This window comes from Sinohyriopsis cumingii, chromosome 2, assembly GCF_028554795.1.
Source record: "Sinohyriopsis cumingii isolate HCF-2022 chromosome 2, ASM2855479v2, whole genome shotgun sequence".
Taxonomy (NCBI): Eukaryota; Metazoa; Mollusca; class Bivalvia; order Unionida; family Unionidae; genus Sinohyriopsis; species Sinohyriopsis cumingii.
The window spans coordinates 106,630,965-106,644,027 of NC_142962.1; the positions used below are offsets into that span (position 1 = coordinate 106,630,965).

Here is a 13,063-nt window from a genome sequence, read left to right on the forward strand (position 1 = left end):
CAGTGCAGGAATAAACCGTGATACATGTACAGTAGTACGAAAATCACATTAAATTCAAATAGTCAGTCAGTCAGAGAACATTTAATTCTCCTGGGAATATTGCTGAGCAAATAGGATTACTCTGAGAAAGTCACTCGTAATTTGGCGAGAAAACTTAAAGAGGAGATTCTAACGAAAGACAAACCATCGTAAAGGTCGGCAACTTATTTGCTCGATTTGTGCAGAATATTATGGCATTGTAATTGTAATTATGTGTAGTATGTATACTTAATGACTAGGATCGTTTAGTACGTATAATTACATTTGTAGTGTTTAGTTTACATGCGTATTTAAGAAATGAGTTTGAGTAAAATGTAGAGAATTATTAAGATTGTTAGCTTGTTGTCAGAATTTATTTAGTAATTCGCTATTAGATTACTTCGTAATAAACTAGTACATATATTCATGTGTAAGAATAGTTAATATGGATGTATGGATATATCAGAGCATGGATATTTGAATATTTGTGTACTTAGTATGAGTTGTAATTTAAAGAAATGTGTCTGATTGTTGTGATATTTTTTAGTATAATGGGGTTAGGAATATGTACTGATGTGACGCAATTTGTTGATGTCTAAATGAGAAGTATTTGTTACCGTGCTTTTATTGTGATGTTGTTTTACCATACAAGGACGTATGAGTATTTCGTTGTGAATGAAGAAATTTAATAGCCGTTATCTGATGATAGGCTGGGTGTAGTGTCAGGGCTTAGGAAATATTGTACCATCCTTGTGTTTTCACAGGAAGCATTTTGGGGGTCAGAACTTCCGGTTCAGTGAGTCCCGAGTCTCTAAGAGGGGGAGACGTAAGCAAGACTAGCAGAGCAGTCAGAGTCGACAAGTCTAGTCGGTATAGGGTCGAGGAGGAGGAGGAAAAGGAGTCGAGGAGGAGAAATTGGAAAAAAGAGGAGAGGTATAGAGAAGCGAGGATAAGAAATTTGGAGAAAGTCGGAAGGAAGAGGAGAATGAATTGGAGGAATAGGGGAGAAGAATACAGAGATGATTAGAATACAAGGACAGGTGGAAAGCTATCTCACGCTACAAATCAAATGATGCAATAGCCTATCACAGGGTCGAGCGGAAGGAGAGTACTTGGGAAATTCTAATCATTTGATTATTGAATTTTCATTAAATTGTTATTAGTTGAATTTCACTTTTTTGAATATTCAATCATTTAACAGTCTGTATTGCTGACTGGGGGCTCGGAGCTTTACATCTATCTTTCACTAATTTATCTTCCAACCAAAATCGAGCCTGGGTGGGACTTCTATAATAATTGAAATAAAATATTGGAAGCACCCCACCCATCACCTACCACAGTGTCGGCATAACAACCCCCGACACGCCACACTTAGATACCATTACATTTTTTGTGCTGGTATAAATGTTTTTTTTTTCCCAATGCTTAAGACAGACAAAACAAAAACAACAAACAACAAAAACACAACAACAACAACAACCTCAAAAATAATAATAATAAAAAAATAATAATAAAAAAAATGCGGAGTCACGGACCAATAGGCTGTTACTGATTTGAATCATGGTTTACAATGATAAAGAGATGCATATATGTATTAACTGCTTGATTTCACATGAAACGTAAAGTAAAAATTGATAGGGGGTTTACTTGATTTAATTGAATCATCACAGATAAGCGTTAATGAAATTGGAGTGGCTTTCCACGCCTTATCGACATTTCTGGAGTCGTGCCAGCGAATTTCAATAACCCTTTTTGATTTGGCTTGCCTAAACATGAAGTTTTGTTCTTCTTCAAAATAATTTAAGTCGGAATTAATCCCTGTACTAAGCTCGGCTGTGCAATACACTTAATGTACATTAATATCTGAAAACCTGCTACTGCCAAACAAAGATATTTCCAATACTGCAAATATTAAGCACTACGGTGTGCGTTTGTGTGTTTGTGCGTGTGAGTAGTGGCATCACGAGGGGGTGGGGGTGTTAGGAACGTGCACCAGGGTTCCCGGCGATGAGTGCGCCTTCCGAAGCTCTTTTCTTTGCAGCTGAATTTTCCATAGTATTTTCCTTTACTTTAGCGTAACGGAAGCAATCTTCACAAAGCTTGTATTGCCTCTGTGTATGAACCCTCTCGCTGCCTGTATGCATGCATGCATGCATGCATGTGTGTGTGTGTGTATGTGTGTGTGTGTGAGAGAGAGAGAGAGAGAGAGAGAGAGAATTTTACAGTAGTCAAAAAGCACAAGAAAAAGTTCTATTCGATACCACGTGTACTTCGCTGTAACAATGGTTCCGAAAAACGCTGTCTCTCGTGTGATTCTTGCTATAATTTAGCAGTGCCTACGCAATGGTATATATGCCAATACGGACGAAACAAAATGATATTTGGTCAATCGAATCCAACTTGGATAGTTAGTTTATCCAACAGAATCAAACATGACCACGAAAGATATTTAAAACGCAAAGGTTTTGTTTTTGTCCTGGTTTTTACATACACAAAAGAGTCTTCTCGTAGACATCTGTAACATGGGTTCTGTCGTTACATACAAAGAATATCGTTGTACTTTTGAGAAATTTGTTGCCGAATTTGAATTCCTTGGCAAGTTATCCCTCAATAACCACGATTTCCAATATAATGTTTAAAAAAAGCAATAAAAAAAATATAAAAAATATCTTTAAAATAAACAAAACCATACAAAAAACCAAACAATAACTGTGCGTCATTTTAGCACCAATATATTGAATTTGCGATTAACATGGGATCCACAATGCAATAAAACGCCTTCACTTAAGAAATTACACTCTCCTGAAGCAAAGAAGCAAATACAAACAGAAGCATTACGATACAATGTTTAAAAGTAATTGTTACACATAATCCTTTTCGCGCAATGAAAAACAAATATATGCCACTGACCGCTTGCCCTAAACAAAAGAAGTCGGAGAAACAAGATTATACAAGAATAATTTTGAGTCTCCACTAAACAAGGACTTTAAAACGAAAAATTATTTCAAAATAAGCTTTTATTGCTTTACTAAGGAGGGCGAGAAGCAAAAATACAATTTAAAAAATTTGAATCAGAAAACTGTTGATGATAATTTCGGAATTTTATCAGCAAGAACAATATTAAAAACATCATTAACGGGTAAACGCAATTAAACAGGAAATTTAATAATAAAAGACACAAATGATGAATCCAAAGTTTACTCACCTGAATTCCAACCGTTCCAAGCTGACCAACACTTTGCAATTTGTGACGCAGCACTTTAAATGTCGCCTCTTGTGGAGGTAAGAGGTCCTTAACATCGACTACGTGTAATTTCATTGCTAGCTCAATACAGTCGTCAATGTGCTTTTGACTGGTTCCTTCCAGAAGTGGAACGGTTTCCTCAGTCAAATTAGAATACACATCCTTCTTTATAGGTTCCATAAACTCTGTCAGTGATTTGAACGTATCACGATCTAATCCAAGAGCAGCTTCTACTTCTACGTCCAGCTGGCCTGAATCGTTTTCATGAGCTTGTGAGAAAATACGATCGATAACCAACTCTGCATCAACCATGACTTTGGGTTTCAATCCATTATGAATTGAATTGCTGCTTTTGCTCGTTTTCACACTACATGTCTCAGAATCCTCTGAGGTTGGTTGGTTAAGACACGCATCCTCTGCTGAAGCGTTAAAATATGAATTTTCTTTCCTTTGTATAAACTGACTTTGATTGTGAGGAATTTCTCGAATAATCTCATCTAACGCCAGCTTTTTCATATTTTTCTTTTTCGAATTTTTAGACTGGTTCGAAGGTTGCGTCTGCCCTTGCGATTTCATCCGAGTTTTAGGGGATCTTGGTAATTTGGGGAAATGGCCTTTGAAAAACCCATTAGCCTCTAAATTTTCATACAACATCTGATCGTCAACCGTATCTTCACTTTCCGCAGTGCCAGGTCTTGTCAGTTGCTGTTCGTTTTCATTCAGTTCCCATGCCTCTGGTGATGCTCTAGGTGGGGAAGAATCAATTACTGAAGCTCGCATTGGTACGCCCTGTCGAACCAGTTCCCTATATCTCTTGCTTGCTACTTTTGAACTACGAGGCATTGTTACATCTGCTAAACCAGTTGTCTGCATGGGATCTTCATTTGCCTCTTCCACTTGACTAGCATGATTATGCTTTATGTCTTTTCTATCTGATACATCCATTTTTGATACATTTTGACCAGAAAGAGGAGATTTATTGAGATTCAAACTTGTTTCGGCTCTTGCAGAAGTCACTTCAATAACTCGGGGAGTAGGTGTATGTTCACCACTAGAACTGACCTCAATTATCCTTGGGGGAGGGGAGCAAATTCTAATTTTTTCCATTTGATCCACATGTTCTATTTCATTTTCTCGGTAGGAATTTTGACTGATCATAAATGCATCCAATCTTGCTATAGACTTTGGCCTTTGAGAGACCATAGTGTCAGGAGGAAGTATTTCTTCGGGAAGACAATCTACTGGAACGGGATAACTCAAAGAAGAGAAACTGGAAGAAGACTTAATAGGTTGGTTGTTTTTTGACCAGAAATTACTATTTTGGTGAGAAAGTTCAACTGGAGTATAATATTGTTGAGAATGCTTTCCTTTCAAATCTGAGGAGAATTCACTGCTCATGGAGCCACTGTCGAATCCACTATCTACTCTTGTTGCACGATGAAGTTTTCGCTTCGCTGTTTGTAGATGTTTTTTAGTCTTTTCTGAATCTGTTGTTTGGTTGTCTGTTTCAAAATGATCACTTTCAGCCTGAGAAGAGAGGGATGAAAACTCCCCACTTGTCATTGATACATTAGCTTTCCGAGAACTGGATGCAAAGCTGCACGAACTTTCATTGCTGCTGTCAAAGCTCGGAGTTCTCCCGAGAGGCTTACGATGAGATGCAACTGAGAAATCTTCAGGAGTTGACATAGGAAAGTTTTTCTCACCTCCATTCGCATGTTTTTCGTCATCTTCGGTACCAGAATTGTTGGCGACTGCCTGAAGTCTTTTAATATTGGCATATTTGACTGCAAGGTTTGGTTTCTCCCGCATAGTTTGCGCATCTCTATCACTTCTCTGCATATAAGCCGAGGTAGCATTTCGATTAGTAATAGCTCTCTTTAAGGCAGTTCGTGCTCTGTTTCTCCTTACTTGAGATTTTGCATCAGCAAACGCTGGATTTATATCTGCTTTTTGCATTGGGGTTCTTGGACGTTTTAAGGGGGCTGATCTTGCTCTCGCCGTTCTGGGATCAGGATCTTCTCGTGCCGCTGATTGTACTGTTTCTGAGGTAGACTGTTGCTTTTGAGCTTCTAGATTTTTTCTGAAGCTAACTACCTTAATCTTTTGCTTCTCTGTCATTGGTTTAGTGCGAGGTGTGGAACCTGGATTCATGTAATTTTCATACATTTCATCACTCTTAATGACATTTTCATCGCCATTCGCTTTGACTTCGTTTACATTAGAAGTTTTAGCCTCATTTTCTCTTCTGATAATCTCGGCTAGCCTAGCTTCGTTTAAAGTTTCTAGCATCATTCTTTGCTGTTTTGTTAAGTGGTCAATCTTAATCCCTTTCTGTTTCAGGACTTCATAATAGTCTATGAGCTCAAACCTAGATCTGTCGTCTTCATATGTAAATTCTTCCCTCAGCTTTCTGTTATTTTGAGCCTGCTCTCGTGCTGACATAATGTCATTAACGCTGATCCTGTTCTTCCAGTAATCTTCAGGTTCAGCCATTCCTGGAAGACATTCTATTATGCTATCAACATCCTCTTCACTTTCATTTTCTTCCCCAGTGGAGATGAAGGACCACAATGACGATCTTGACTCACCCGATACGGTTTTCTTTAACTTTCCAGATAATCTTTTGTTCATTTGTATGTAATACTGGTCACTAATGATGTCCCACACCTCTTTTTCTTGCTGCTTTCTCTGAGCCTTTGCTTTCTTTCTCATATTATTGGGTTGATTTTCAATGTCCTCCTCCTCAATTACATCTAGCGGTTCATTGTCATCATCTAGAGATTTTGCTTTGAAAGCAGATACCGCAGTGTCATTACTGGTGATTGATTTTAAAATAGATGTTGGTTTTGACAACCAACTTCCATCCTTTCTTTTTTCTGTCTTTTCAGTATGTCCAGTGAAAGCTTCAACTACCTTACCGGTTTTCTGAATCTCTCCTAAACCTTGCTTTTTAGAAAATGAAAGTTTTCTAGAATCTTTCCTTGACACTTTCTTTGAGCCTGCTTCTTCGCGGAGTTCTTGTAACTTTGTGTCATGCATAGGATCTGGGGAAATGGGTCTATCTCTTTCCTTTGGCCTAGGTGACAAACATCTCGTCGGAGAAAGAGACTGAACTGGGTTTTTAGACCTGTCCGGATTACTGGGCTTCTTAAGTTTTGACCTTCGAGGGTCTGTCTCGTGCTCAGGAGATGACACTCTATCATGACCTTTATGAAACTCCCTGGAGGTTTTCTTTTCAGATGATTGGGGAGAAAGTGGAGACATTGGCCGATACCCCTCCCCTGTGAGATCTGGTAATTCCACCTCCTCGTCAGAATTAGTTCCATCCGTCATACTATTTTCATTATGGTAAATAAAGTCTGGCGATGATGGCCTCACGTGTTTCCATACATTTTCATGCGATCTAGAATTACCTAAGTGCATAGATGGATCGGGTGATTTGCGCCTTTCTTTGGCATTTGGCATTTTGAGATATTCCGATGGATGAACACTTTCAAACATTCTGCACGTGTCTTCAGGATCGAAACGATAACCATCATCAAAATCTTCCTCTGTATCTGATATCATGTTTTCCAGATTGCGTCGCATTGCCGCCTGTTCTGAATCATAGCTCACATAGCGATTCTGAAATTTTCTCTCACACATTTTGCTAACTATTTCCAGGGCAATGAGAGCAAATGAACGAATATCTGGCAGGAAAAAGTAACGTTTGTCCTTCGTTGTATTGTCAGCACTTTGTTGCAAAGAACCATACAAATGGGCATCCTCAAAGTCACCCACAGCAGCCCGTAGTACCATGCTCTGAATTTATAAAAAAAAAAAAATATCAGTGTTTGTTGTGGGGGAACATTATAATTATGGAACATCAACGTTTTGGATTTATGCTGGCATAAACATTTCCCAAATCCTGTGAGGGTCGTTAAAAGTCCCAGCTTGATGGACGGTGGTTTAAATATACTCAAGAGATGCATCAAAGAATTATACCATGAAGAAACAACAACAAAAGAAAAACATGTATGGTCTCTATTCTTGCTTTCTTTTTTTTTATAAAAATGTGCACGTTTTCAAAATGCAGTTTAATGTTTTTCGAGTGAAGGCGCCTATATGGTGCGTTGCACCCATTTGTTTCTCTTCAGGAGCTGCGAGATGTCCTGAACAGCTTGCGTAAAACGACAAATATATATGGGCGTCTCACCCAAGGGCCAACAGCGATAAAATAATTCTAAGATAACCACTTTCGAAATTATTATAGCACAAAATTTAACATTTCTGTTGAAAACAGCATCTACCAATAGTTAGCAGGTGATTCTGTAAAACTGTATTGTGACTGATATGTATATGAAAATGTTCAAAGGTTACTGTGTAGCAGACGAGTGAAAAATTCACTTGTGTATATCATTATATCTATAATGTGATGGGCTAAAAATTATATATGTTTCTCAACACTCGTAACCTCGCCTTAGTTTCCACATACCCTAGGGATTCTTCGAAAGTTTATACCAGTTTACAAAAAAAAATCCTCACGTATGATCGTTATTTATATTTAAATTTTAAAAACTTTTGTATTTAAAGATGCAGTTCAAACTTTCCATTGTGAATGTACTGAACACGTACGTCCGCTTTACTTATACCTTTTCCGGGGCGACGCACACTCCTAATCCGCCGATGTAAAACGACCAGTGTACATTGTCGTCTCTCATGATAGTAAGTTGTGAAGATCTATTTAAAAATAACCACTTTACCAGATCGTTCAAAATAATATCTACAGTTTCTAAAGAATAATGCATGTACCAACATTTCTAACTTGTCCGCGACTAAAGAACGTAAATTAATTTCATTTTTCAGGAAGTACATACGATATGCATGATGAAGAGACATTTTGGGTGGCTTAGAAAATGAATAAGTAAAGCAGCACATCCCAGAGTCAACGCTGCGTGAAATCCTATGTTGACAACTAGATACCACCACGTTCATGAACCTCAACCAAAATTACTGTCCACGCATTATTATATATGAATATCACACTCCTTACACCTTATGTTCTTTTTAAATATACCGCTGCCGCAAAGTTGTTTTGACCTGTGTGTCATAGTTGTCATAGTCTCTCCTCTTCGTACTTTAGCATACGAGCACCCTGACTGGATTCTATCTACTTCCATTTTCCCAGATTGAAATACCACAAAGAAAAGGAACTAGACTAAATATTTCAAAATATATTCGCTCCACTCTAACATCAGTCGTATACTATGATGTCTGATTACATGCTATCCTATAATAATATCAACACTATGCTCCATAAATGTAATTTAAAAAAATCCTGACTTTTTTCGTATCTACTACGTAAATTATTCACATCCACATGAAAGAAATTTCCAAGGAATGACATCTTCGTTAGCCATGGTTCCGATAACCCCAGCTACACCTTGGCGGATCGAACAGCTATATTGGTACTTTGTCCTAGCGACATTTATTGGATTTAATTTGTTGCCTCCCTTAGTATGTAATACGAACTAACCAACAGCGTGGTACATTGTACATTCGCCGAAAACGGTGGTGACAATTGACATAACAAGGATACTTTGTAAGTTTCATATCGAAAGTATGACTTTGTACCAGAGGAAAGCGTGTATACGTGATTTTGGATTTTTAACGTAGCTTTAACCATTTTTCAATCATATCGCTACGATGTCTGCAATATGGCAGTTTATAGTGATGCCTAACACTGGGGCATGATGTCGCAGTCATGTAGCATGATGTCCCACCCAGTCACATTATCCTGACACTAGGCCGACCAGTCCTAACACTAACCTCTTAACGGTGAACGCCAAGCGAGGCAGCTGTTAGTACCATTTCTGCAAGTTTTTGGTATGACTCGGACCCACGACCTCCCGCATCCGAGGCGGACGCTCTAACCACTAGTCCACCAAAGCGGTCCCAGAGGAAAGCCATTACATGTCTATCTGAGTGAAAGATATTTGTGCAAACACCGACCGGCACTGGGAAAGTGCTTATTTCTCAGTCCATTCAAGTTGGGTGCTCCCATTGTCTCGCTCACGTAGGAACAGTGTTAAAATTTTAACAACTTAATTTTGATTGGATGCGGTGGCTTGTCGCCGCATCCAATGAAATTCACAGACCCGAAGCACAGAAGTATCTGCTCGATATGCCAAGATGTAGATAGTGTGCCAAGGTGTCGATAGGGTTATGGGAACCTTGGCTAGTGAAGATGAAGGAAAGTTTGCAGCAAACAAAATTCCAATCTTGATACAGTTATCAAACCATGGGCGCCCGTACATGAGATGGGGGCACGCTGACCACTACATGTTCTCCCTCCCCACCCCAAAAAGGAAAATAATTCTGCGTTATGGCAGTGGTTATCATCATGCTAGAGGGACGATTATCCACTCTAAGGAAGCTTTAAGAATACAGTGATGTCCATGTTTACTTTGGTAAAATCGTATGCCAAATCTCGAGAGGGGTGATGGTTTCAACACAGCCTATGGTTGTGAAACAAAAACAAGAAAATAAATCAAGTATGATCAATGCAAGGATGCAAATTTCGGTCGATCTACGAAGAATACAATAATTTGGGTCAGAGAACAATTAGTTAGATTTAACGGGGACAGGTGCTTGTTAAATCGCTATACTGCAATGATTTCTAATATCTGTGTCGGGAAAGGAAGTGATTCTTAATAAGCCTTCGTTTACTTAACCGTTAGACGGCTAGAAAAGGGAAGGTTAACTTCGATTTTATATCAGGACTGTCAGTTTTCCAGATCTGTAGTTTGTAATTATACAAGTCATGCTGACCACAATTGTAGCGCCTAGTCATAAAAGGCGATAATATATGTAATCCTGATTGGTTACGCTAGATAAGGGGCGTGGTTCCTACACGAATATTCTTGGGGTCAAATTGCCCTCATCGAAAAAATCTAATCAGTCTGCAATTTTCCTGAAAGAGTGAAAATATAAGGGACTCCGAGACTGAATTTGGAAAAAATTTCTCTCATAAAACATTTCTCAAAGGGACCGGATGTCTGGAAAGTCAACGGAGACAATTTGGAGGTAGAAGCGAACAAAGCTTGAAAGTACAAGGTATTTGCGTCAATTTCATGTAATTCGTTGATACCAATATAATGATTTACTAGGTATTGTATGGTCTGCCATGTTTAACTTGATCTGATAGTCTTTGGTCTGTTTGAATTCCGATAGAACGATATCTGACATAACGAGAGGGGAGTAATGATCTGTTTCCCAGTAGGACAACTGACAGAATATTTAGGTTGCTTCTCTGTTTATTTGAACGGGGAAATAGCTCCACGGACGTTTCCACTGGCGTATCCGCGTATCTCCTTATCCAATCATCTACGTACTTACGCATCCACCTACCCACACAAAGTTTGAGGACCGAAAAGAGACGAGACAGTAGGGAGGTCGGAAAAGGGGAAAAACGAAAGGACCTAGAGGAGCCACCATAGTGAAGTTGGAGTAAACCGGAATAAGCAGGTTATAAAAATGTACAAGGCAATGACTTCAAACGTTCACTCGATTATATGATGAACTAATTCTATCATTTAAAACACATCGGCTATTTATATAAATATATTTGTGTTTGAAATTCGGTGAAAAATTTATTTCGAAAAGAAGTGTATCTTTCTAACGTAATGTTTTATTGCAGCTGTTTATGTAATTGATTAAATTTTTTGTTTTTCCATGTACAGGTGCTCGTTTCATTCTGTTCTATATATATCTGCTCAGATCTCTATTTCTTCCATCTATAATTTCACACTTTATTTTAATATTTACTCAATCCGGGCAACAATACCGAGGGCGATCACCCTCTAGATAATGATAGCCAAATAAAGCTGAAACCTTGTAAGAAGGTACAACCTCACAACATCACCACCAGTAGCAACCGCTACAATCACTGTTCTTACTTAAAAATGCAAAAGACATCTGAATAGTTCAGATGCAATGTCAAGTTTTCCTGATCGTGACGCTGACTTTACTTGTGACACTTCCAAGGCGGGAACCCAAACCTGTCGAAGTACGTGCGCGTCTCGCACGAGATTCAGCTGGAATATCTAGAAAAAAGTAACAACCGCGAACACTGTCGTTTGCTATAAGTTATACTGCTAATTGAAAATGACATCCATTTACCTGCACACAATAACTGTGCTTTCTTGTCAGCATTTGTTAAAAGCATTGTAATTCGGTAAAGTACATTTTCAAAAGAAGAAAAAAAAAAATAAATGCAAGACTGTTAAAACTGGACTTTAACAAAGTAATAAAATTTAAACTGACACTGACAAATTCTCTCTCTCTCTCTCTCTCTCTCTCTCTCTCTTTACATTAACGTTATACTTATAAAGTCTTTCTTTTTTTCTGAAAGATTTTCGTTTACTATATTTAATATTTTATGACATTTCTCAAAATGAAAAGGTTGTATTTTCCAGTTCAACATTCTTTTTTACTTCTGTTTTGCTCAACATTTGCTACACTAGAAGGGCTCTCTATGCATACAACAAGAAAATAAATCGTTTGCTGGGGGTGGCTAAACAGCTACTGAACAAACGGAATACTGGGCATGCTGGAAATTACTGATTACTATAAAAGAGATAGAGTGATACAGCAAAAAATAAAAAATGTCATTCGGCTTGTTTATAAAAGCCCTGGATTTGCAATCTGTATGATTAGTCCTTAACGAAAACGGTGTTTGTGTTAGGTGTAAATTATAAGGCAATCGAATTCATGACTAAAATAAAAATCGTTAAAAGTTAGAGGGCTTTCAAAACAAAATTAAAGGTTAAAATACATACGCTAGACGTAAAAGCTTATTTCATATATTAAGAGTTAGAAAAAGATCTAAACGTTTATGAGAACTGTATCAATATATTCACATTATTCCATTTCTTTTAAGTGAACCATTTGTGCTGACTACCTATTAGAATTTCTGACACGAAAATATATTTACTCGCATAATAAAAGAAAAAAAAATCAACATATTTGCGTAAGGGAACTATCTGATTTAGAATCTTATAACTTTACACCAAATCAAACTGTGTGGAGGATATTAAATGACATCATGTTTGCCAAAACTGAGTTGTATCAATATTGCTAAATAAACAAAGATCCGAATGCAATATCGTCTTTCCTGAAACACGCTTAACATGCCATTGTTACTGGGGTCATATTGGTAACATAACTACCATTGTGGCATACTGACATGCCAAATCAATGTTCCAGTAACAAAAGTCTTTGGAATAGTGTGTTAAGCCCATTTTGCATCTGTATGTCTGACTTGTGTGGAATAGTATGGATGTCAACCCCATGTTACATATATATGCCTGACTAATGTGGAATAGTGTGTCAGACCCATGTGGCATCTAAATGCCTGACTAATTTATATCAACCCCAAGTAACATATACATGATTGACTCGTGAGGAATAGTATACATGTCAACCCCATACCATATGTATGTATATATATATATATATATATATATATATATATATATATATATATATATATATATATATATATATATATATATATATATATATATATATATATATATATATATATATATATATATATATATATATATATATATATATATATATACTCATGTGGAAATAATGTATTAAGCCCATATTGCATCTATGTGTCAAACTCATGTGGAACACTACGTCTACCCCTTGTTACATAGATATGCTTGACTCATGTGGAACAGTTTGTCAACCTCATGCCTGACTGACTTATGTGGAATAGAATGTCAACCCCATGTTACATAGATA

The 13,063-nt window shown here is 37.5% G+C and overlaps 1 protein-coding gene across 1 annotated transcript in view; it reads right to left on the reverse strand.

Annotated features, from left to right (window-relative positions):
• Nucleotides 1–13,063, reverse strand: part of LOC149805569 (uncharacterized) — a 71,281-nt gene that overhangs the window by 5,976 nt on the left and 52,242 nt on the right. The window contains exon 5 of the mRNA XM_089950192.1: nucleotides 3,224–7,066. Within this exon, the coding sequence (XP_089806318.1) occupies nucleotides 3,224–7,066 (3,843 nt within the window). The remainder of the gene's footprint in view (nucleotides 1–3,223; nucleotides 7,067–13,063) is intronic.